Source organism: Sinocyclocheilus grahami, unplaced genomic scaffold, assembly GCF_001515645.1.
Source record: "Sinocyclocheilus grahami isolate Dianchi unplaced genomic scaffold, SAMN03320097.WGS_v1.1 scaffold38.1, whole genome shotgun sequence".
Lineage (NCBI taxonomy): Eukaryota > Metazoa > Chordata > Actinopteri > Cypriniformes > Cyprinidae > Sinocyclocheilus > Sinocyclocheilus grahami.
Window position 1 is genome coordinate 316,176 of NW_015505217.1, and position 26,669 is coordinate 342,844.

General features: G+C 37.3%; 3 protein-coding genes across 3 annotated transcripts in view; 2 read left to right on the plus strand and 1 right to left on the minus strand.

Moving 5' to 3' along the window:
* furinb (furin (paired basic amino acid cleaving enzyme) b) overlaps positions 1-6,973 on the minus strand; it is a 111,287-nt gene extending 104,314 nt beyond the window's left edge. The window contains exon 1 of the mRNA XM_016267457.1: positions 6,473-6,973. The gene's annotated coding sequence lies outside the window, so the exon portion shown is untranslated. The remainder of the gene's footprint in view (positions 1-6,472) is intronic.
* A 1,571-nt stretch (positions 6,974-8,544) lies between these two features.
* On the plus strand, positions 8,545-20,592 carry accs (1-aminocyclopropane-1-carboxylate synthase homolog (Arabidopsis)(non-functional)). Its single transcript, XM_016267458.1, has 15 exons — positions 8,545-9,443; positions 10,911-11,518; positions 12,603-12,662; positions 13,815-13,885; positions 14,010-14,079; positions 14,197-14,263; positions 14,764-14,861; positions 14,997-15,074; positions 15,160-15,260; positions 15,793-15,882; positions 17,129-17,174; positions 17,265-17,406; positions 19,545-19,687; positions 19,779-19,932; positions 20,042-20,592. Exons 1-15 carry the CDS (start codon positions 8,837-8,839, stop codon positions 20,449-20,451), a joined length of 2,745 nt encoding a protein of 914 aa, XP_016122944.1. The 5' UTR covers positions 8,545-8,836; the 3' UTR covers positions 20,452-20,592.
* A 2,444-nt stretch (positions 20,593-23,036) lies between these two features.
* LOC107581861 (uncharacterized) lies at positions 23,037-25,754 on the plus strand. Its single transcript, XM_016267533.1, has 3 exons — positions 23,037-23,226; positions 24,830-25,021; positions 25,103-25,754. The coding sequence occupies exons 1-3, from the start codon at positions 23,037-23,039 to the stop codon at positions 25,411-25,413; spliced, it is 693 nt and encodes a 230-aa protein (XP_016123019.1). The 3' UTR covers positions 25,414-25,754.
* The last annotated feature ends 915 nt before the right edge of the window (positions 25,755-26,669 follow it).

Below are 26,669 nucleotides of genomic sequence, written 5' to 3' on the forward strand. Positions count from 1 at the left end.
CAATTAAATCCATAAATTCATGTTAAGATTAATGTTTAAAAAAATGTTGAATATAGAAATATTAAATTATTTAAAGAACTCAAAAGATACTTTAAAAATGAAACTAAAACCTAAAAGTCACTGATTTTATCACTGAATCATTCATTCAATTGATTAATTCGAACGGCTGATTCATTCAGGAATGAAGCAAGTGACTGTCTTTATGAATGGGTAATCATGAATCACTTACTCACTAGATTCATTTAAAAATGCAGTTCATTCATAAACGAGACACCGCTGTGTTTGAATGGAGATGCGCAGCGGCTGAGCTGTGACTTTGTTTCAAACTATTTTCGACGACAAAATAGAGCAAAATCAGACAATAGTGTTATAGTCAGACAATGTAAGTCACTTAATATTAACTTCTTGTCTATTGAACTGTTGTATTAAATCAGTATCACATTTACAAACTCCCTTAAAAATCATTAAAAGCTGTCACTCATCTTAGCTCATCGTGATTTCACATTTATAATCAACAAAGCTCTCTACACTGCACAATGAATCTTTTATGTACACCGTCTACACTTTGCTTATGAAAGGATTCATGAGATATGTCTGTGATACATTACTCAACGCTGCAAAAACACGTAGAAACCTTTGAAGCTCCCCTCAGCGATCACAATCACAAATATGATGAAGATCTGGTCAGTCGCACTGGTGCTCCTAAATATGTTCAGTCGCACGCAGTAGTTTTCAGTCGCAAATGCAAAATCAACTGCTCATAAAAAATTGAATCCCTAAAGGGAATAGATACGAGATGGGAGGAAAAATATACTTCAATATCTTCTGTCGCAATTATATCGTTGGGTAATTATACTCTATATAAACTGCGGGCATCAGGGAGCCGTTATTAATATGCGGGGAATTGAAATCGCTTATGAATGCATGTTTGTTTTTTTACTTTCACTTTCGAGATTCGCGATCACATCAACCCTCTACACTGCGAGTAAATCACTCGCATATGCGACTAAATCTTCACTCTGGGCGACTAAATGATGTCTAATATTAGCCAATGGCTAATAAATTCTCAGATTTTACTCGCCAGTGTGTGAGTTAGAGGCTTAGTATAAGTTTAGCACAGATATATTTTCACTCGCCAAACACTCTGACTGAGCGCTTCAGAGTTTCACTCTCCGTCAAGCGATCTGTGCTGTTTTTTAGTTCATCTGAATGGATGTGCAGCGCACGCAACGTTAACTCTAGTGTGAAGGCACACGACTCGCCATCGCTTTGTCTCACACACACGCAGAGAGAGAGAGAGAGAAAGAACTGATGCGCTACATATAAACTATATTCTTTGATATATCTTCCTGTCAAAATAACAGCATTCCTTTGTAATTCTTCAGCTTTTAAGAACTGCCGGGTTCTCCGGTAGTGGGTGGAGCTAATGCACAAATGGCAATCTCATTGTCTGGCGCTCACCTATTATCATCCCTGTTTTGATTTCTGCGAATCAGTTCGAGCGAACGCACACAACCTGATTCATATTCATGAATTAATCCTTAGTTCTTTTTTGTATTGTTCTTATTAGTAGAATTCGTATCATTATCTTATCAGTATTTTTGTTTGTTTTCCCAATTTTTTTTTTTTACAGAAACACTGATTGACCAAAAAAGCACCACCACCAGTCCATACATGGTTATACAGTTTTAATTCTAATGACTAAAGTTCTATCATTAAATAATACTTGATTATTGATCTCTCCTTACTCTGTTTATGTGGTAAGTGAAATGTTATGTACTGTAATGTAACAGCTACCGTTAGCAAGCGGCTAACCATGTCCCTTTAGTGGCTCTGTAGAACGCGTTATTTGATTTCCGCGCCTTTCTGAATATGGATTCAGCACACCTCTAACCCAGTCGGGGGTGTTTGTGGTCCACACAGCACTCTTATTTGACATCGTAAATTACTGTAACTATTATATGCTACGCAAGTCTTTTTTTATGCCACGCAAGTCTACAGTGTGCGCGTGAGATAATGTGTTCTTCTGTTGTCTTTGACAGCTTTTAGGTCCGTTATTGGCGGCGCCACATGAACGCGACACCACCGCATCAGCACGGAAAACATGGGGAAATTTTTTAAGACAATAACCGCACAACCTATTCGATATTCTAAAATTAAATCAACTAATCAAATACTTGAAAATCGTGAGCCATCCCTACTGTTAGTGCTGGGCGGTATACCGGTTCATACCGAATACCGGTGTTTATTTTTGTTATGATATGAAATTTTAAAATACCGCAATATTTTGTATGCCGCTTAAACAACATTCGGAACGCAACACTGTTTGAAAGAGGTCAGTTACGAAACTGAAGCTGTAGAACTAATAGAACGTGATGACACAGAAGAACTCATCCACAATATCCACATTGACCGCCACAAATATCCACCGCCCCCTGCCCCCCACCATCAGCTCCTGTGTCTCACACACACACAAGCGCATCTTTAGCACTAGATTTAGCAACTTTCAGACCCTTTTAGCGGCTTTTTTCCATAGAATATCCATACTGACAAACCTAGCGACTTTTTTGGATAAACCTTAGCTATGGTTCAGTTGGAAGATTTCTCCAGTGCTGTCCCGCGAACGCGAGATCTGACTTTCCCGGGGAAGTGTCACCTCTCTCGGCGTCTGTTCTGAAGAAGCAGCGCATTCAGTTGGCCGCACCGCAGCCGACTCGTCAATAAATGAGTACAAAACAGCGTTTCCTAGCACCTGTCGCTTACTGATTGTTTGGAATTATAAATTTGAGCGTTTTTTGTCTGTTAATATCACATGCACTTTTTTGTTTTTTTTAGTTTGTTACTCAGACGCAGGCAGTGAGACAAAAAATTAATATAGCCAAAACAACCACATAGCCGCTCTTTAGTGTAGATGCATGTTGATTTTATCAGACGATGCTGCGATTATAAATGAGAGTGACTCCTGGTTAACATTAAAAGGGGTTGTGTTTAGTCACTATTTAGTGTGGTATTTTTTGACAATATTCACTCATGACAGTAAGATAGGTAATTCTAAGTCAATATACTGTATACTATATACAATATACAATATACTATAAAATATTTCCTCTCTCAATCAGTAGAAAATATGGTTAACACCCGGTCATGCATGAAAAAAAATAATACCGTCATGTACAGTGAAACCGGTATAATTTTGGAAAATACCGTGATATACATTTTTGGTCATACCGCCCAGCACTACCTACTATTTATTAAAAGCTTCTTTCTTTTCACCTTCTTATTTACAGCATTATCATAATAGGTGGTATATTACCTTATTGGGAGAAAACTGGTAGTTCTATGTGAAAAGAGACATTGAGCACCCCCTATATAGCCAAAATGGCATGATCCTCATTTCGTAACACCTCTGCGAAAAAATGACTGTGAGATTGGTAGTCGAATCAGAATTATCCTAATGAAGCATCGAATCTTCGACTATTCGGGGTCACCCCTAAATCATACTGTTACTTTTGATCAAACTAATGCATCATTGCTGGATAAAAGTAATAATGTCTTTAAGAAAAGTAGTATACTGACCTCAAACTGTGTGTGTGTGTGTGTGTGTGTGTGTGTGTGAGTGTACACTTACTTTTATAATGCCCTTTTATAATGAATCTTGTTTTTACCAGAAGAACAATTTGGGAAGAGCAGTTATGGTCAGGGAAAGACAGAAGGTGTTTTATACAAGGTTTGACACCATGCACATTGGGATGATGACCATGTGGCTTGAGCATTGCACCATCCATCAGAGAAGCTCTCCGACACGGCAAGAGGGAGTCCCATGAGAATTGAGCAGCTCCTTAGAGACAGCTCAGTTCTTGCTGACTGTGAAAGTAAGCTCAAAGCTTGGCTCAGGGCTTGATATATAACCCCCGACGCCCTCTACAACAAAACAGAGCATGAACAATAAAGCCTGGCGTGTGCTTTCTAAGACAGCAAGCGTGCAAATTCATAGTATTTTCTTCTAAAGCAAAGGCGTGACGCACAAGGTCTAGGAATGGTGTTAAAATTATAGCGCCAACCTGCACAATGTCTTTTAAAACAAGGTTTAAAAACAACAGAATGCCATTAGCAAAACTATTCCACGGAGTATGACAGCTACAATACAGAGTTTAGCATTTAAATAGCAGCTCCTGGTAGGAAGAAGTGAGTATCTTGGTAAAAGGCCTGCTGAAGAAACAAACAAATCGTCACGTCTAAAATCTGCATTACAGAGCTCATTAAGGGCTGGCACAGAGCAGTGAGCTGGAGAGGAATGAGGAAAAAAAACATGTGTGTCTTACTGATGGAACCTCCGAATGTAACACCTCCGCAAGCACAGAAAATGAGAGAGACAGTGAGGAAGAGAGAAAGAGATACTGTACCCATACGTTTCACTGTAACCGCAAAAGCAATGCCTGTAATATCTAAACCTAATCGATAGTTTAAACCAATTAATAGATTTCATTAAGCTCATTTTAAGAAGATTCAATCAATTAGCACCTAAAATAAGTTTATAAGACAGGTAATGGAAAAGAGGTCAGCTCTCAGAAAATTATTTTCTGCCTCTTAGCCATTTTCAGCATTGTCAGATAACTGCCATTCAGGTTAACCGTCTCCCGTATTCAATCTTCGCTTGTCTCAACAAGACTAATTTAATAATGCAGCCACTTGTGAAAGCTTCTTCTAATGGATTATAAACGTAGGAGGTAATGAAGGATTCACCTTTAGAATGCAGCATGTGTAATATGTGACAGAAAGGCTGTTGATTTCAAGGCAACTGCTGTTCTGACATTCGAACAGGGCTTGTGGCTTGTCTTTTCTTCTCTTTATTAGATCTGACAAGGTCTTTGTGCTATTTAGTGTGTTGGAAACAAGGCAGAAGACCACTTTTTTTCAGCTTATAAGCAGAACGTGGAACCAGGCCAGAGGGAATTCTGGTAATTGCGTTGCAACCACAACATTGACCAGAAACGATGAAAATAATTGGTTATCAACAGCTTTTCAAGAACCGAAAAATTACAGAGCGCATTTCTAGTAAATCACAACTTCCCAATGCTTCAGGAACAGGTCACGAAGCCAAAATGACATTCAAATGAATGTGAAGTCAGTCACGTAGAACTTCTGGATTTTTTTAGAGGTCGGCCATCAATCTTCATTCAAATGACTTATTTTTCATATTTAATGACTCTGAGCACCCGATAAGGCCTGAATCAAACGGAAAGAAAGCTTATCTAGCTGTCTCCGAGGATCTGACAGATTGCATGCTTGCGAGAGGCGCCGTCCCAGGCGATGCTACTGTATGCTGGCTAGGAGGGCCAAATTTTTATAGCATGCTCTCTGGGGAAGAAAGAACAGTAATTACTATGCCTTAATAACTCCTCATCAAACACAACTACAACTACTAGAGCTTTAATGATCCATGATGGCTCTGTGAGGGCAGGAACCGAATGCTTAGTCACTCATTAGACAGGGAGAGAGCACACATATACGCGGTTTATCTCTACCTCTTTTTTCCTCTCTCTCTTGTCAAGATCAGAACAGAAGATGACCACACTGCCTCTTCAAAAAAGCCCTTTGGGTAAACTAGGTTTCAAAAGCAAACCTGCCAAAAGAATGAATGTCAAGACGAATCAAACGACATTTATAATATTTATATAATATAAATATAATGATTGATATTCTTTAAGGACCATCAAACAGTCATCATATGAACTACGTGAGACAAAGAGTATCGCAATAGTGCCTTTATGCTCGCTTTGAGTATATTTACTGCACTAAACACTATGAATTTTTATTTGGTTCACGCAGAACTAAATCAGTCAGAGCAACAGAAACCATTCAATTACGCTGAAAACACTGGGCGTGCAATACGACAATGAATCTTTCGGAGGATTTGGAGTCAGTTTAGAAAATTGAAAATATTATTACGTGCTTCTTTTCTTTCGTGGAAAACAAAAGGAGGCGTGCTGCGGAATGACAGCCTCCAGTTAACGTTAACTACTGTTCATTTTATTTGTATGGAAAGCAGATGCAATGAAAGTGAACGGTGACTGTCATTCTGGCGAACATTTCTATTTGTGTGTTACTGTGTAAATAAAGCGTAGGTTGAACGAATTTTTATTTTTTGAGTGAAGTAACGTTAACATTATCCCTTTAGGTCACATGTTTGATATTACAAAATAACACACCTATTAGGTTTCCTCAAACCAATGAGTGTAAAAGAAAAAAACTATACGGTCACTTTTTGTCATCTGTAAAAATGAGCGAGAACACAAATATGCTGTAACAGCCTAGTAAATTATATGAAACTGCTCTCAGAAGTTGCACCAAAACGTAAAAGCTTAATATGACAGGATAAAATAGTAAATAAAAACTTGATGTTCTTTAACTTCGCCTCAGTTTTCCGTTCTATTTAAATTAAACAACGACAAACATACGAACTGTCATTTACCTCAGATATGAGACCGTTGACCCCTCCTCAAACACGAACCGAGCTGTCATTGCGCTTTACAGAGCCTCGGAATCCGGTAACGGGCTCACATTTCCGACTACAGCCCCGAAATGAACTCCGCTCACGGCAGAAATTTAAAGTACATCCACTGAGAAACCGTTACGGAGTGCTCGAGCCGTTCCGCGAGACCCCCGCGAACTCAACTCAGCATCACGCGGCGAGAGCGCGCAGATCGATGAAACTTTCAACGGCGCGCGCGTCTTCCTGTAGTCCTTTATCTTTAATTATTTATTAATCTTGTGTCCTGCCAGTTTACATGGTTTACTTAATATTTAAATGTTTGCAAACAAAACCTCTGTGGTGTCACGTGTCATCGGTAGCGTCTTCTTTATTGTTCTACAGACATAACGGGCTCCGTAATACATCCGTACACAAATCCCTGGTAATCACAAATGGCCTACAAGTCCCAGGAAGTACGTCACGGCATGCGCCTGTTTGGGGTCTGCGATTCGCGGGCTCCGTCTGCAGGATTCAAAACACACGGTTCAGCTTCTTCTTCTTCTTTACATTTTATTGGTGGTTGACAAACCAACTTAAAGGTGCATTTACCGCCACCTACTGGACTGGAGTGTGGGCAGTACTTTGAGAGAAAGGACAATAACACACGGTTCATAATTCAAATCTGACCTAATCACAGACCTCTTTCAAATACAGTAGCAGTAGTAAATGCATATATATATTTAACGTTCCTAAAGAAACAGTTCATCCAGAAATGAATATTCTGACCAATGTTGCAAGACTGGTCGTGTTAGGAACTGTTCCTTTTCAATGCATATGTACACAGTGAAAGTGAATGGTGACTAATAAAGAAATGATGACAGAATTTGCATTGCCGTGAATGAATCAGATTACAGTTGGATCCTTCTCATTGTGGAGAGCCGAATGTAATCAGCATAATGTTTGCTTTGAAAGACATATATTAGATTGACAGTTTTGTCAATATTTTTACTCCGAAAGCAGCAGCATGCAGGTCACGAATGAAAACCGAATTTCCTTCAAGGATTCATCTTCACTGAACCAAGCTCCTGCTATAAGCTGATTTGGTTTGTCCCTCCATCATTTTTATTTTATTGTCAAAGTATCACAAAAACAGGCAGCACGGGTTCACATCTTACGCCTGCAGCTTCCTCAAATAATAAAAAATGAATGCTTTATTTACATCACACTTTCATTCTTGTTTAGGACTGAAAGGATGGATTTAAGGGGGAATGCATTGTTTCATAAATAACGGTACATAAATTATTTATACTCCATGGTGGAGTTTGTTTTATTGCTTTTCATTTATGCTAACTGTAACAGTAATAGAAATAGTATCTATATTACAATAATGAGAATCAAAATAAGAAAATGTGTATCACTTTATTAATGCATTGACTTAACTAACAATGAGCAATACATTTGTTACAATATTTATTCATCTTTGATAACGTTGATTAATTAAAATACTACAACTGATATTTGTTTGCTCATGTCCAAATAATGTAAGCTAAACACATTTTAATACTGTAACTCAGATGAATAAATGCTTTAGAAGTATCTTAATGGTTGGTTTATGTTAACTAATGTACAGTAGTGGAACCTTAATGTAATGTGTTAAACATCAGACACTAAAGTAACGAAAAACATACATATATATATATACATATACAACAATTCTGTGTTTTTCTGTCAATATGGGGTGCTGTGTGTACATTAATGAGGAAAAAAAATTAACTTAAATGATTTTAGCAAATGGCTGCAATATAACAAAGAGTGAAAAATTTAAGGGGGTCTGAATACTTTCCGTACCCACTGTATATATATATATATATATTTGATTCTTATCTAATAACATTCAAAAATAATAAATATAAGTAAATGAATATCATGCAATGTTTCAAAAATACTAGTGTAAACGCTAGATGGCGGGCCTATGCAACAAATTGGTCTCTTTCTTCAACGTTCCTCGTTCAGCGCATGCGCAGCGCCGTTCTTTGTTGTCACGGTCCAAATTTATCCCGGAATAAGGGCAGCACGCATGTGCCGTGAACCCGGATGTATCAGGACTTGTTTGAATAAAGAACAAAAGCATCGGGCAGAAAATGCATGATCGAGACCGTTATTAGAAAGTAAAGGGATCTGGTTCCGTTCGGGGTAAAGTACCAGCGTTCGTTTTAGATGATTGATTACAGTAACTCACACGTTGGAGTTTTACTATTTGAATGCATTTGCTTTTAGTCCTATAAACGCGGCACCATACCAATGCGTGAACATACTTGCAGCAGTCTATAAACATAACACTGTAGCTTTAGTTGTAGTGCTGCAATGCATTTGATTCACGTCTACGGTAAAAAGTACGAACGCGGCAGCAACTGGTCCGAGCCAGAGGTGCTGGAGCTGCTGCAGATCTGGTCAGACGTGCCAGTCCAAACCGAGCTAGTGACCTGCCTCCGAAACCAGCATGTGTTCAACCGAATCGCCAGCACTCTGCGGCAGAAGGGCATCAATCGGACCGGGGATCAATGCAGGGAGAAGATCAAGAAGTTGAAGCTGGAGTACAAGCAGAAGACTTTGAGATCCGCGAGGTATTACGAGCTGATGGAAAGGGCGCAGAGTAACCGATCCGCCGCTACCTCCGGTTCGACTTTGCCTTTATGGGGCGGCACGGTTACGAACCAGGTAACCGGACTGCAGGGGTCAGAGGCGCCGGGTCAGCCGCCCAGAGCAGGTGAGATTCTGGAGATCAAGACGGAGGTGATGAGCTCGGATGATGAAGCGGTGGGCCCGCCTGAGATGCTCTATGAGTTCGGACCTGTTGATGAGGATGATGAAGCTGGCGCTGCTGAGCACAAACATGCGGGTCCAAACACAGAGGAGAACACTGAGATGGACGGAGAGCAGGGAAACACGCATGTCATCTGTTCCCCATCAGGTATCCTGAACAGTCTGTTGGTATGGATGGATGAATGGAGAAACAGATTTGGATGTGTAAATACACGTTACAGTGCAACAGAAACCAAACATCATCTGCATGATGTACTACACATATTATACATATACTTGTTGCATAGATAGATAGATCAGTGTGTATGTAAATGCATATTTCTCAGTAATTGAGATTTTTGGGAGGCAAGTTGTTCAGGTTTTTCTTCGGCCTTTCAGCATTTTCACTGGCCCCACCACAATTTTATTACAATTATTTTCCCCATATGTATATGAACATGCGTGAACAGAACCACACTAGTGTTTTTAATTTACAATAACACCTGGACATGATACGGCTATTCATAACAGCTATAAATTCATAATTTTAGATTTTTTGAGGAAAAGGATGGCATGCAATGTAATGTCAACTCATTCTATCTAATGGTTATCGCAGGTTATTTTCATTTTGACAATTACTAATTTGACAAATCATTATCTGTGTTCGCCGGGTAGAAAATGTTACTTTGGTCATATATTTAAATCAGCACAATATCCAATAAAAAGTACAATTTATAAGCAGAAACAAATGTTCATGTTTAAATCATATAAAAACATGTGCCTTGACTTCAGTAATTACAGAGAAACTGTAACAAAACACCATCTGCTTGACACAGTACACCATTATTCAAAAGTTTAGGGTTTGTGAAAGACTTTTTTCTTTCCTACCAAAGGATGCATTTATTTGATCAAAAATACAGTAAAACCAGTAGCTATTTTTATATTAATGGATATTAAAAGTGTAATTTATTCCTGTTATGCAAAGCTGACATTTTCAGCATAATTACTCCAGTCTAACAGAAGACTTTTGCAACATTATGAATACTTTTACTATTGATCGGTTTAATGCATCCATGCTGAATAAAAGTATCAGTTTCTTTAAAAAAATTAAATATCCTACTGACCACACATTTTTTAACTCTAGCGTATATTTTATACAATTATGCATTTGGCCGGCATGTTTATTATTTATTTTTTGTGCATGAAACATGTGACCTTGCTCTCTATCAGTTAACCTTCAGAAACTCTTTATAATATTTTCATCGCATCAGTGCAAAAATAGCATTGCATGGATGTATAATCAAGATAACGATTAACTATGAGCCTGTCCTACCAGTTCTAACTGATATTTTCCATATTTATTTAGAAGGTCTGTGTGGTTTAATGGTGCACAGGCGTTATTGCAGTATTTATGCCAAACCATTTGTTGTGTCTCTGCTGTTGGCAGTGATTTTCCATCCAGTGCCTTACTTTCAGCACCGCAGATGTTCTGTTATCTGGCATGTTATCACACCAACTGTTGCTTTAATAAAATGTTGAGATAATTGTTTAGTTAATTTTTAATTAAGTTTCTATTTGGTCTTTTATCTCTGATTTACTGATTGAATGTTTAATATCTGATAATATCACACCACAGATTGCAGTGACCAGAACATGACTGGCTCCTCCGGTGCGGGTGTATCCCCGGCAACAGCTCCCATTGTGATGAGAGATGGAGGTAGCCATGGTGACCAAGTAGGGGGTTCCGGATCGTTCCATCAGAGGAAGCGTCGGCGAGTGGGACGTGGGGGCGATGGGGTGTTATCGAACGCTTTGGCTGGATATCTAAGCTGGCAGCAGACAGCAGAAGAGCGTTTCCTGGCTCTGGAGGAGGTCCGGATGCAGCAGGAGGCGCAGGCCGAGGAGCGGAGGGAGCAGCAGGAGGAGAGACGAGCAAAGCAGGAGAGAGATCATGAGTTTCGTCTCATGTCCATGTTGACCAAAGTCCTGAGTTCATCACGTGGGATGGAAGACCAGAGTGCCTCCACCCGCAGGGAAATGCTCCCGGTGCCCAGTACCTCACAAACCTATTTGTTACCCAACAGTGCCAAAGCTGTACCCAGCATGCTTTGGGGTGATCAGAAGGCCCAGTACAGCCCGTACCTTTCCCGGCGTGGCAATAGCATGCGGCTGCACCAGGGAATCCTGCAGGAAGGCTACAATCAGTATCACGCCAACGTGCACGACGAGAATTCAAATCCTCATGTTAGTCTCCCTGGAAACAGTACTGCTTTATTATTATTAATTATTGCAGATGTTGTTGTTTTTTTTTATTTAGTATACAGTGGGTATACACTGCAGTAAGATGCCTTTTTTTTCAATCATTTGATCATTTCTGCATGAATTGTAGTGTACTTTGGTCTGGATATGGAAACATATATGATAAATGATATACTTTTATATAACCTCACTACTGTAAGAATAAAAAAAAAAAAGAAATGAATCATTTAATCTGGCAAGGACACTTTAAATTGATTAAATGTGGCAGCAAATAAATAAATGCTGCTCTTTTGGGTTTTGTATTCTTCAAAAAATCTTAAATAAAAATATATTAACATTTTTCACAAGAATATTGATTAACAAATATTTTCAACATCATAATTAATGTTTCTTGAGTAGCAAATAAGCATGTTAGAATCATTTCTGAAGGATCATGTGACACTAAAGACTGAAAATTCAGCTTTACAATCAGGTGAATAAATAACATTTTAAAATATGTTTATTTAAAATTTTAATATTCTTTTTTACTGTATTTTTGAGCAAGTAAATACAGCCTTGGTGATCGTAAGAGACTTTCAAAAACATTAAAAAAAATCACTGACCCCAAACTTTTGAACTGTAGTGTAGGTTTATGAAAGTAAAGAATGTATCATTTATTTTTCCAAATCAAGAAAAATGCATACTGCATGTTTTATGCGTAAATGAACACATGACTGTCTATTAAAAAAAAGAAAAAAAAAAAAAGAGAGAGAGACATTTTACTGCACCGTACAGAACCACCAGACAATACCTGTGGTGGGAGGGGGGGTTAAAATAAAACCTAGTTAAAATTTAATTGAAATATGACATTTTCAATTAAAGTGGAACTCTTCCTGGCCTTTTTGTACAATTTTAATAATCTCTTTTCCTTAAGTTCATTTTAAATCATCTTGCAGTGTGACAAATTCATGTTCCTTTATAAATCATTTTCGTCATTCATTTCTTAAACAATATTCAAATTTAAATCAAGATGATCTAAAGCTTCTGCTGTGTGGTAATTTGCTGTGTTTTTTACTATTATTTATTTCAGGGCATTATAAACTTAGGAACCAGTGAAAACAAGCTGTGCTTTGACCTCCTGCAGAAAAGAGTAAGAGACATCATGATTTACTTGTTTAGTATTCATTAGTAGAGATCCTTTTTCATTAGCGATGATTGTCGCCTGGTGGGCCATAAAATCAAAGACTATAAAATTGAGAGAGAAAAAAATCCCATTGTAAGACGGATAGTTCCAGTCCTTGATTCTGATTGGTTGAGCCACGTTCGAAGCTGTTGTAAATTACACTACAAACATACACCTTTGTTTACTTCTGTGTGTTGCTCGGTGTAGTGTAGTGATATCGCGAGAACAGAGCACAACACTCGGCAACACTTTGTTGGAACCACAACTGTTTCTGAGGAACTACATTGTTTGGTGGAAGAATACTGGTTTTATTTATCCACCTTTTTCTTCAACGCGGAAGTAAGCCTATGGGTGAGACTTCCGGTTCATTAGCCGCTATAGGTAAATAACGAGGAGAATAACAACGTGCAGTAAACGGTAAAACTGTTTGCACTACAAACCAGTGTGTTCATAATTAAGATAATACATTAAAATAATATGATAAGACACACCAACTTTCAATATCAAGCAGAAAAACGAACTGTTTTGCTCAGCTAAAAATAGCTGGACGGAGTGGACGCAGATGAGACCGGAAGCCATACCCATAGAATTTACAAATGGCCGCGCCCATTTTTACGACAAGAAAAAGGTGGATATCATTACGCTTTATTTGCTCCACTTTATTCTGTGAAACCTATATGGAATAACCGTTTTATAAAAGCAGTAAACCCAGTGAAGCCGTGGTTTAGTGAATTTATAACAGCTAAGTGGCGTTGTTAGGCACGACTTATTGCTTTATTAAAATATATCACACTATCATGGAGTCTGGAGGAATGTGCTCTTTTGGCCAGTGAGAAACCACCCAAAACACCCTATAGCAACTGAATTAAAACAAGCTAAATGCCGTTCAGAACACCTTAGAAACTGCATACCAATGTCCTAGCAACCGTCTACAGCACCCTATCAAGTTTTGCACAGGCAAGCACCACTCACATTCTCTTAAGAAGGATTTTTTAGTGTTTTTACAACAAGAAAGACTTTCAAAAGCCTTTATATGCACAGAAATGTAAAAAGTTGTTATTGAGCCTGGACATTACACGTTACAATCATTGCTGATTGATTCTCGGTATCTCTTAACAGCTGATGCGACCAGACATGCTTCAGATTGATCCTGCTATGCTACAATACCCCGACTGGAAAGGCCACAGTTTGTAAGCCACCATTTTTTCTTTGTTTGTTTTTCTGTCAAATGTATAATTAATTTGACTCTCAACGTTTGTGTAAAATCCCATGCTCAGCTGTCATTTCACAGTATTGATGTTCTTTTCCCCAAAGCCTTCGAGAGGAAGTTGCTAAGTTCCTGTCGGACTACTGCCGTTCTCCCAAACCGCTAAAGCCCAAGAACGTGAGTGTTTTCTACATCAGTGTTCTATTATTGTATGGTATTATTTCTGTTAGTCTTCCTCTTTCTGTTAAAAGAGAAATTCAGACCACATGCGTATGTTGTTCGGTTCTTTCGCAGGTCGTTGTTATGAACGGTTGTGGGTCTCTGTTCTCGGCTTTGGCAGCTACGCTCTGTGACCCAGAAGGTATCAAACCATCTGGTCACTACTGAATATGTCTGTTTTATGTCTAATTTTGTTGGGGTTGTAAGATTTTTTTCATATTCTCACCAAGGCTGCATGTATTTGATCAAAACTGCAGGAAAAAGGGTAATAATGTGAATTATTGTTACAATTTAAAAGAGGTGTTTTCCATTTTCATGTATTTTAATGTGTAAATTAGTCCTTTGATGCAAAGCAGAATTTTCAGCATCACATGATCCTTCAGAAATCATTCTAATATTCTAATATGATGATTTGGTATGCTGATTTGTTTCGTTTTTTTACTACCCATTACTACCAAAATTTACTGAAAGCCCTTGGATATGGATACTAAACAATTATCCATATGACGATTATGAGAAAAAATGTTTTTTTTTAATTATACAATCAAACCTTTTTTGATAAAGGTGCAAAATTAAACCGTAAATGGCCGTACTTGTCTAAAATGTTACTTGATATTGTGTGTGTGTGTGTGTGTTTTACAGATGCCATTCTCATCCCGTCACCCTTCTATGGTGTGATAACGGAGGATGTGGGCTTGTACAGCAGTGTCAAACTACACCATGTGCCACTTTACAGTCAGGTGGTTAGCGAAAGTCCAGTCGTAATATTTCATAATGTAACATTGGCATGTTATAGTGGTTTTCTGCTGTTTATTTTTGTTTCTTGTAGCTGTACATCTTATATTTATGTTTGCATTTGTATTGTGTTGGTACAGCCCACAGGAAGTGATGTCAGACCATTCCAGCTAACTGTTGAGAAATTGGAGAACTCTCTTAAAGAGGCCAAAAAAGAGGTTGTTTTTTTTACTTAAACATACCGTGTACACGCTTGAAACTCACATTGTATGACCCTCTTAAAATTGTACGTTCTTTTTATAGGGATTGAACATCAAAGCCCTTATCCTTTTAAACCCCCACAATCCACTGGGAGAAGTGTACTCGTCTGAAGAGATGATCAGCTTTCTAGAGTTTGCCAAAATGTGAGTTTAAACTGTTTCTTACAAGCACTGAACCAAAGCCACTGGTTCATTCAGATCTTTAATATCTGGAAGCCAGTGACATTTTATCAATGCAGAAATATTAATGGCATGTTATTACAAAACCCACATAACTTTGTTTAATGAAACACAACAGATGGTTTTAAGAATGTTTATGCTGCTCTTTTTCCATATAATAAAAACATTTATTGAGCATGAGGTGAGGAACTACCATAAAAGTATCAAAAATCACATTTGCACTTCAGAGCTTGGCATCCTATTTGTTGTAGGGAAAACGGCGTTCTTCAAAAAAGTTTTAGAATGGCATGAGGATGAGTAAATGATGAAAAACTTTCTGGTTGCCAAACCTATGGGTCTGTGATCGCACTTTGTTTTCCAAATGTTTTCACATGCTTCATTAAGTTGCACGCTATTGACGAGAAATTACATTTGTGTTCACGAATGTCATTTGAATTTTTAATTTCTGCCCTCAGCGGCACTAATTTATTCATTCTTTCTCTCTCATTTGCTCCAGGCACAAGCTTCATGTGATCGTGGATGAGATTTACATGCTCTCCGTGTTCAACGAGACAGACACGTTTCGCAGTGTTCTCAGCTTGGATGGGTGAGAGACATTCACACAAACTCTCTCTTATTTCTGCTTTTTAAATTCTAATTGACTTAGTTTTCTGCTTAATGAACTAATATGCCCTGAGCTGAAATTGAAACGTACTTCATTAGGTGTCAAGGAAAATTGAATCTTGTGTTTAATGAATTATAGTCAAACCCCTTAAAAGTGTATTTTGCCCAAAAATTACAATTTGTTGACAGAATTAAATTTTTTAGCTGAAGTATTATTTTAATCTTTATTGTAATGTCAGAAAGGGCTATTTTTGCTTGGGGTACATTGAGGGCTTGACAATAATTCAATGTTCATTTATATTGTGATATAAAAAATTTTCAATAACGGTGATATGAGTTTTAAACACATTTCCGATATTTCAATATACATTATCAGTGTTTCCCATACATTGATTTATTTGTGGCGGCCCGCTACAATATAAACACCGATCGCCACAAATAGATTTTCCAGAAAGCTTTGACAGTTTGACTTCGTTGAATAAACATGAGCACTGCACGTTTCAAAACGTGACGCGGGTGTTTTATACGAATATATCTTTACTAAGGGAACAGACTGCCTTCAGAAATGTTTCAATGTCATTTTCATTTTATCTGATAAAGTAGCATTTATGAGCAGAGCACTTTGTGTACAGCCGGAGAAAACGATGATTCTGCTGCTCCAAAAGCGCCTCCTGCTGGCAGAATGAATTAGCATTTTCACTTTTTTTCTGTTTTCTGCAGCAACTCTGAGCACTTTTCATAATCTTTCATCTTGGCTGAAGCACTTTTGTTTCAATCTATAAGAATAATCAGCCTATTTTATACTTTAAAGTTAAATATGTTAATATTAATAAGGTGAGTCTGAGAGTCTTTTTGGCGGTTTATTTGGCTTTTTGTTTATTTGACGGTGATTTCACATTTTTTGTTTGTATGAAGGTTAAATACAAATAAAAGGTGAACATGAATTTATTTGTACCGTTTTTATTTCTAAAATATTATATAGTTTTATAGGAGAAGGTTTTATAGATTTGGCAAATTCATTTTTCAGAAGTTTGTAGGCACAGACATCCGTTGTGGGCGTTCTTGGCAGTTTTTCTGAGGCTTTTTAAAATATTGTTCAAATCGATATCGGAATTATATCGTATCAACCGAAATTAAGAAATATATCATGATATACATTTTGGCCATATCGTCCAGCCCTAGGTACATGTGAATATTGCTTGAACTAATTATCACAAATTTTTCCACAGGTTGCCAGATCCCCAAAGAACCCACATTATATGGGGCGTCAGTAAGGTATGTCACTATTTCAACTTTGGGAAAAGCATTTCCTCATATTCTTGGCATTGTTTTATTGCATTCAAATGTTGTTGTGTATGCATATAGGACTTTGCTATGTCAGGAATGCGAGTTGGCATGGTCTACTCTGAGAATAGAGATTTGGTTCAGGCCCTGGATCAGCTGGGCTGCTTCCACGGTGTCCCAGGACCCACACAGTACCAGATGGCACAGCTTCTCAGAGACAGAGGTACACATTTTCTCCCTGGCTTTGTCAATGTTTTGTCTGGTTTTCACTCTATGGCTGATTCACAATTCCCATACATTTCATCCTGTCTAGTACGTAATATTAGTGTTGGTATGTCCCAAATCATACTGTCAAAAGGATGGTATACTTTTTCTGGTTGTTGTTTTTTCTCTCTATGCTTTTATAGACTTGTGGGGTGTTTACATGACACTGTTTTCAACTAAAAATGGAAAACTGTGTATGCGTCTTTGCCTTTCATTTACACAACAATTGTGTTTGTGGGCCAGAAAATGCAAACTTTTGAAAACAGATTTTAAAGTGCAAGTTTTTTTTAAAACCATACTGTTATTGTCTCCATGTAACCTGAAAAAACATGCACATTTGTGGAAATGCATACGTACATGTATAGTTTATAGGTTTGTGCATAGGCGCATACCGCATAGTGCTTCTTTACGAAGTGACATCGCAAACTACTGGCCTGGCATGCATAAAACAGCATTTTTAGTTATTTTCATGGCTCCGTGTGAATGGGGATCATTTGACAGCAATGTTTTGTCTGTATACGTGAAACTTTTCAAAATGCAAAAAAAACACTTTTTTAGTACATTGTTGTCATGTAAATGTACCATTAACCTTTTGCGCGTTTTTAGAATACTAAAATGTTGGTGTACTGGCTTGATTCATACTTAAAGTTTGTACTTTTAACTGCACAGTGTGTGTTTTGTAATTGTGATGAATTAAGACTGATTGCACTGCAAAAGTATCATTAAAATGGTCTATATGAATATATTTGAAGCTGTACAATTGCTTTAAATTATAAATAGACCAAAATTTAAGTCATTATTCACTGATAAACTTCCCTTCTGGTGCGCAATATACCCTTCACAGGGATTTTGATTGACAGGCGATTTGACCAATCATAACGCTGAATCTGCCATTTTTGTCCGACAAACAAACCAGGCAGAAACTTGATCTTGAAAAATGGTGTTTAGTGGCGTCTTTCCGTGATTGAAACAAATCCATCTGATGTTTATTCATGTTTATTTCATGCTATAACTAGTAAAGAGGAAGAGATGATTGCTTCACGTGCCGCTTGAACTGAGGCGCTACAGCGATCTGTCACGACACATTAAAGAGTCACAAAACAGTATCTATTGTTTGAATTTCTTAAATGAAAAAATGTGAGAGCTGAGCCTTTGTTTCATACTTAAAGTAACCTGCTCTGTCTTGTCTGTCCACGTGTTGTCAGTTTTCTCTTTGCTCCACGATGTATTTTTCACTGCGTGAGAACATGATTTGGATCTTGAGTCACTGAGTTAAACCCAAATACGGTAACAAACTGTGAAGCCACAGTTGCATGCGTGATCATGAACAGATCATTTAGATTGATTAATTGTGACCCTTGGACCACAAAACCAGTCATAAGGGTCAAATTTTTTTTAAATGGATATTTATACACCATCTGAAAGCTGACTATATAAGCTTTCCATTGATATATGGTTTGTTAGGATCTCCACGATGTATTTTTCACTGCGTGAGAACATGATTTGGATCTTGAGTCACTGAGTTAAACCCAAATACGGTAACAAACTGTGAAGCCACAGTTGCATGCGTGATCATGAACAGATCATTTAGATTGATTAATTGTGACCCTTGGACCACAAAACCAGTCATAAGGGTCAAATTTTTTTTTAATGGATATTTATACACCATCTGAAAGCTGACTATATAAGCTTTCCATTGATATATGGTTTGTTAGGATAGAACAATATTTGGTCGAGATACAACTATTTGAAAATCTGGAATCTGAGGGTGCAAAAAAATCTAAATACTGAGAAAATCGCCTTTAAAGTTGTCCAAATGAAGTTCTTAGCAATGCATATTACTAATCAAAAATTAAGTTTTGATATATTTACAGTAGGAAATTTACAAAATATCTTCATGGAACATGATCTTAATGTCCTAATGATTTTTGGCATAAAAGAAAAATCTATCATTTTGACCCATACAATGTATTTTTGGCTGTTGCTATAAATATACCCCAGCGACTTAAGACTGGTTTTGTGGTCCAGGGTCACAATTGACAAGAATGATTCATTCACAACAACACTTAACTGAGGGAGATTTCTTGCCGTTTCCAGACTGGCTGAATAGTGAGTTCCTTCCAGAGAACAGACAAAGGCTAAGAGAGGCTCACAGCTTCATGACAGAAGAGCTGAAGAAACTGGACATACCTTTCCTGCACAGGAGTGCGGGTTTCTTCATCTGGGCAGACTTGAGCAAGGTGAGCGCCTTTAGAACAGATTTCTGCATCCAAACTCTTGAAATCAGTCAAGTTCAGCCGATTTCTATATAATGTTTTGGTGTTTGTGTAGTATCTGAGTGAGAAGACGTTTGCTGAGGAGCTGTTTTTGTGGAGGTGTTTCCTCAAGCACAAGGTTCTGCTGAGCTGCGGTCAGGCCTTCAGCTGTGTGTCTCCTGGCTGGTTCAGAATCATCTTCACTGATCAACTGCATAAACTAAAGCTAGGTCTGTTGATCGCTCATTTCCATTTCAGTTCCTGTCTTCTTGTAGTGTCTCCTATGGAGTGGGATTAGATGTGATTGGCAGTTATTCCTTTTAAATCCTTGTTTTTCAGGTGTGCAGAGGATTAAAAATGCATTAGAAGGACTTCAGGGCTCTTCAGTGCTTGAGAGACAGTGCACAACAAGTGACGAACGGGATGACAGCCTTGGGACAGCGAGGAGGGAAGACACTAAGACAATAGATGAGTGCAAAGAGCAGACACTCAAGACCTCAAGCGTTCAAACCAAACTTGACACAGTACACATTAAGACAGAGCCCGTCTCATTGGCTGATGAGAACTTTACAGTTATTAATGGCCAATCCGACATCCGCTCAGAGAGTCTGGACTCTCTGATTGGTACTCTGCGACAGCAGATCCACACGTCTGATTGGCTGGAGAAGCACAAGCCTGAGCTAGCTGCTGGACAAGACCCAACACAATTGGATGTTTTCACAGACCTGCTCGATAAAGCCAGGAAATAGAGTAACAGTTGATAGAAACAAGTTGTCAAATACTTTTTATTTTATGAAAGATACTTTCACCTTATGTACAGTTTAAAGGCAAACTCTGTTAATTGCAGAAACAACACAGCGGCGATCCCTGTAATTAGAGATTGAAACAATTATGGAGAGTCACCACAGCAGTATATGAAAATGTTATTATTGTTGGATGTTTTTTTACTTTAATTATTACCCTAGCTGTCACAGTAATTGGAGACTGCCCCTTTAATTGCGCTCATATCAAATTCTAAGCATCCAATCTATTGTCTTTGAGTTGATTTAAAGGGGTCTTATTGCGAGGGAGACATTTTTTTTTTAAATTAGAATTTTGTGTAAGGGAAATATATTGTAAATTTCAAAACCTAAAATTTGCTTCTCATTGCAAAAAAAATAAAATAATATTCTTAATGAAGTTTTTAAATGAGACTTTTCAGTAAAAATATATTTAAAAAAAACTTAAAACAAGATGGATTTGCTTAAGAAACAGCACTGCATAATATATCTTTAATACAAGTATTTTTTATTTGATAGTGCAGCAAGACAAAATGCTATTCAAGAGAGTCTATGACAAGTATTCATAACTTATGAAGTGTTGTTTCTTAAGTAAATTGGTCTAGTTTTAAGACTTTTTAGATATTTTACTTAAAAGACTAATTAAATACTCGTTAAGAAGCATTTTTGCAGTGTTTCTAACTGTGTGAGGCACCTACAACTCTGCACGTCCTTCCAAAGCATCCCAACATTAGAAACGAGAGGCAGATGTTCATTTTTAACTAGATCCCTGATCATTTCAGTCAGATCTTAACAGTTTGAGCGGCAGAAATCAGTTTCAGCTTTGAAAAGAGACTTTTATTGAAGAATAACTTTGACCGCCCGTGTGTAAATGCAAAGCCCTGGTGCTCGTTTTTATATGAAAGTCCTAAAGGCAAAGCACCAGACAGACCTTTTAATATTTCAGAGAGAGTGTAAAATGTTTTTTTGTTTTGTTTTTTTCCCTGTAAATGACTATTTTTGGCACACACACACAAAAAAAGAAATATACTAACATTACACTGTAAACCTCAGGGGAAAAATAATGTATGATATGACCCCTCTAAATTGATTTTAAATAATTTAAAGATTTTGTTGTGGGGGAAAAGTTTTAATTGACTTGGCTGTCCGTTTCAGGATAAAAGTGGATGTGTATTTACTTTTTGACACTTCTTATCTTTACAAGATGAATTTGTTCCAAAAATGCCTTTTTTTGACACCATGGTTGCTTATCAAGGAAAATGCCTTGTTTCAGATCTTCATTGGTGTTGTTCATTGATGTTTTAAGGGCTCCTGACTGAACGAATGAATCAATCGTCAATTAAAATGTTTTATGTTGAATTATATTTTCATTGTGTTATGTTGCTCCTTTACAATGACCTGAGATCAGATGCCGCAGTCTCGCTTGTATTGGTGAGAGTAGGGCAAAGCTGACCTGAGGTCTGTGGCAGAAAGTGAGCAACAGGAAATAACCATGCTCATGGGTTTCCTGTGAGCCCACCTTGGTGGAGATTAAAGAGTGGTTCTTTCCTGTGCCATTTATTCGTTTTCATGACGACACAGCAACTCTCCTGATGTATTGCTACAGTTACTGTGGTTCAGGTTGTGGTCGCTTACTACTAAAAGAACCAAAAAAGTAAAAAGCTTAAAAAAAGTTATGTAGTTATATACACACACATATATGTATGCATACATATATTAATATGTGTGTGTGTGCATATATATATATATATATATATATATATATAAATTTACATGCCCCTTGCAGAATATGCAAAAGGATAATTTTAACAAAATAAGAGGGATCATGAAAATGGCATGTTATTGTTTATTTAATACTGTCCTGAATAAGCTATTGCACATAACAGATGTTTATATATTCTCCACAAGACAAAATTAATAACTGAATTTCTAAAAAAATGACCCTGTTCAAAAGTTTAATAGTTAACTTTTTATATATATTGATTGACAATATATATATATATATATATATATATATATATATTGATTGATTGTTTTGTATCTGTTCTTTTACTCCGGTATTGGTCATTTGGTGAAATTCAACCCACAGACTCCTTTGAGCACAGTAAAGTGATTTATAAAATATCATTTTCACTTTCCAAACCTCACTGAAACACTCGCAGGGCTTCTGGGGGAATTTAAGCACTCACAGTGTATGTGTGTTATGTTTATGAGACGGGGAGTTTCCATTGCGAGTGGGTCTTCACTGTGGGTAGAGGGAAATCTTTACAGTGTCTTATTACAGCATTGTGAGAGATGCTTCTGTACATCGTCATAAAACACTCAAGTTTCTGATTCATTTGATATTTGAACGTGATCAGTTACTGTCATTGGACTGCGTGGAATCAAATCCCTGTCATTTGAACACATTTTAAAGACTTAAGGTAAGCAAACCTAACTGATTACCTAATTTTGTCTGAAATTACCAACTGTAATGTTTTACGTTTAGTTTCCAGCTGAACTGGCAACTTTATGTTATTGTTATATCTAACCATTCGCTTTTTCTCAACAGAGCGATGCAAGGACCAGAACTGGTCGACTCGAGGAGTCGTTTTCGATTTATTGAATCCTGTCTCGGCTTGATGGGCTGTTTGTGTATCAGCTATGCGATCTGGACACCTCGGTGGCTGGATGACCGGGGTCTGTGGACCTCAGGGAATGAGACCAGACTGGATGACAGCTGGACCACTGAAGACATTGCTAAAGGTGCGTGTCGTATGGCTGCTATTCTCATATATCTTAGGGAATAAAAGCTATTTGTCATTGCTAAGTGTCGTTCAAAATATTTGGTTAAAAAATAGAATAATATACTATATTATATTTTGTGGTGTTAAATTGTAACATAATATACTACAACGTTGGGTCACCTTATATGTTAAACGTAAAGTTAAAAAGTGTATATGTTTTGTGTCATGTTATATCTTCTATTTGATTTGGTTTTGACCTGTCATGTGGGCAACAGCAATATTTTAGTAGCCCACGTGTGACCCTCATTCATTTGATTAAAACTGCTTTGAATCTTAAAAACCTCTATAAAAGATGCATAATTGAAAAACAGTAAAAAGCCCAATTAAATGCATTTCTGTTGTGTGTTTCACTTTTCAGGCCTTTAAAGGCTTGGTTTTTTGGAGTATTAAAATATATAGCCAGAAGGTCTGATGGGAACTGAAAGCATTAGAGCATATTGTGGAATTTTTGCAGGTTTTGACCTGCCGAGAAGCACAGAGCAGTCAAATGAGAGAGAATCTGTGAACTTCTCCTGAATTTCCAACGTTGGCGTAAAATACTGATATGGTTTTGTGTTGGAGGGGTTTCTACGCTTCGGTGGGCTGCAGCAGACAGGCTATGACACGCTGGACTCGCATGACTCGCATGTTTTATTAGTTGTAGCCTGTCTGGTTTTCCCCTCAGTTTAGTTCTTCCTCAGAACAAGACAAATGAAGAATGAGATAAATAATGAAGGATGAAGTAATGACTGATCAGTTCAGTTTTAAATAGTTTCATGATGAGCTGTTGTTCTTCAGGAACACTCAAACTGAAATTTGTTGTCATGGTTTTATGCTAGACATTCTTAAAGGGGCAGTTCACACAAAAATTAAAATGGTGTGTCGTTCCCTCATGTTGTTTGAAACCTGTATGCCTTTATTTGTTTCTATGGTTTCTATAGACCAGGGTTCCTCAAATCTTGCCCTGGAGGGCCAATGCACTGCAGAGTTTAGCTCCAACCCTGATCAAACTCAGCATCCCCCCCCCCCCCCTTTCATTTATATATTTTTGTCTTTATTTTATATATAAAAATACGTTGTTACTTTGGACAAAAATACAATGGAAGTCAGTGAGAACCACTGTTTGAAATAAAAAAAATAAATGTTATTTAATATGAATTATATATATATATATATATATATATATATAAAATATTCATATATATATAATATTCATTTTTTCATTTATGTATTTTTTTCTTTATATATAAATTTTTTTTTTTTTTTTAGCTTTTATGTGTATATTTATATTTATATCTATGTATATCATATATTTGTGTGTGTGTGTTAATGAAAAAAAGTATGTGTGTATATATATATATATATATATATATATAATTATTATTATTTTTTTTTAAGAAATAATAGTTTTTAGTGGAGAATCATCGTCATCGACATATTGCCTAATTTAATCCAAGCTCAATTTTGGGTCTGGACATAATCATCGGGACAGCAGGGTTTTTTTTTTGGCTCCAAGGAGCATGTAATACCGTATCACATTCATCAATATTAAAGGAGTTTCTGTCCCTGTCTGGTTTCCACAGCTCTGGAGGCTGAGAGAGTGTTTGCAGTGGTGGCTTTCCTGATGTCTGTGAGCTCTGGACTGCTGTGTCTCATGTTCGCCCTCTGCTGGACGTCTCAAACGGTGCGTTCCTACTCAAACACTCGCTCGCTGCTGATGGCAGGCCAGACGCTCGACCCGACCACCCTGCTGCTGTTCACACTAGTACCTACAGGTCAGTACTTCGCTATTTAGCTTTCCTTAGCCAAGTAACATGCACATGTTTTAACCTTCTCCATTTTCTTTTCCCCCACAGGTTTTATCTTTTTTCTCAGCTGGGCGCTTTTTACCCATCAACATATTGGTGAGATTAGGGATGATGTCAGTCGACTCGGCCCGTCCTATTGGTTGGGAGTGGTGGGTTGGGCTTCTCTATTGGCCGTGCTGCCCGTGGTCTTCCTGGCAGAGAAGTTTGTGGTTCCCGACATCCTGCCGGAGTTAAAAAATGCTGCCGAAATGTGGTGGAAGGCTCCTGAGGTTGCACACGCGCGATCGTTTAGTGAGGGTTGCCATCATTCACAGCATAAGTCTCATCATGACTTCAGGAGGTATTTGTCAGTGCCTTGAACGAGAGGAAGAAGGTAGCAAGGAAATACACAAGAGAAGAGACTCTGGTCTCGCTGGTCTTCTAGCCAAATGTTCTAGCTACAACAGGGGTCCAGGACCTGGATGAGAAACCTGTAACTGCTCTCCGCGATGCGAGACACAAAGCTACAGGTTATAAGGTTCAGTGCTGGCTTTGACAGTGGCTTCACAGATGTATTTGGACGAGGATGCCCGAAAATGTGGTTAATGGATTATCAGAGTTCACTTTCTTAGTGTGAAACATAAAGCTGAAAGGATCTTGAAGTTGCAGAGAGTTAATTTCTCTATAACTCTTCATAGTCGCCGTCTGCAGTTGTTATTGTGTGAATTATACAATGACTTACAGGGATGTCAATTTAAATGCTTTTAAGTTATTAAATGCATTTTAAATATGCTAAATTATTAACAAAAAGCTACAACAACAAAAACACTAAAATAGTTTATATCTGATTGGTAAATCTATAATAAAATGACTAATAATGCCAATGGGGAGTGCTTAAGTAATGCTACTACAAATGCAATCATTAGTGCCATATTCAAGAAATGAAAATATACCGGGGTTTTTTTTGTTTTGAAAAGTTATTGAAACATACTTGTTCTTGTATAGAAAAACGATTAACTTCTAAGATCCACTTGATCTTTCCCCTAATTCCCACTGCCAAAAGTGGTGATCATTTAATTCCAGATTGTTCTGCTTGTTCTCAATGTTGCAGACAATACTGATTCAGAGCACTTTTATACTGCTAACACTTCGTGTAATAGGGACTTCCGGGTGCTAATGCAGAATTCAACAGTACTAGATGGTGCTGCAGTTTTTGTTTTTTATCTGTCTTTAAGTGCAAACAGTGCTCTCTACTGGCAATAGTGCAAAGAGCATCATGTTCTATCCTGTATTTTTAACGCTATTTAACTATACTTTTTGTACTGTTTTAAACCAATAAATGAAATGGTTTTCATATAAAGTTGAGTCCATATCTATCTATCTATCTATCTACAAATCTGAGACCATATTGGAGGAATGTTTTTAAAATTATTTTTATTTTTTGTTTTTCATTAATATTTTTAACTTTCTGTAGTTTTGTTGTTTTCTCATTGTATTAAATATATAACAAATATTTGATATTTTTGTAAAAAATTCGTTTTATTTGATTTAAGTTTCCGTTTTAGTACTTTAGTTTGCCATGGATAGCAGCATTACAACAGATTTTGGAGTAAAAAATATAAAATCTATTTAACTA

What these genes read in the sequence shown, in the direction of transcription:
- LOC107581861 (XM_016267533.1), top strand. Translation starts at nt 23,037, where the DNA reads ATGCAAGGACCAGAACTGGTCGACTCGAGGAGTCGTTTTCGATTTATT. An exon ending in CACTGAAGACATTGCTAAAG is followed by an intron (nt 23,227 to 24,829) that starts GTGCGTGTCGTA and finishes TGGTTTCCACAG; the next exon opens with CTCTGGAGGCTGAGAGAGTG. An exon ending in GTTCACACTAGTACCTACAG is followed by an intron (nt 25,022 to 25,102) that starts GTCAGTACTTCG and finishes TTTCCCCCACAG; the next exon opens with GTTTTATCTTTTTTCTCAGC.
- accs (XM_016267458.1), top strand. Translation starts at nt 8,837, where the DNA reads ATGCATTTGATTCACGTCTACGGTAAAAAGTACGAACGCGGCAGCAAC. An exon ending in AACCGCTAAAGCCCAAGAAC is followed by an intron (nt 14,080 to 14,196) that starts GTGAGTGTTTTC and finishes GTTCTTTCGCAG; the next exon opens with GTCGTTGTTATGAACGGTTG. An exon ending in TTTCTAGAGTTTGCCAAAAT is followed by an intron (nt 15,261 to 15,792) that starts GTGAGTTTAAAC and finishes CATTTGCTCCAG; the next exon opens with GCACAAGCTTCATGTGATCG.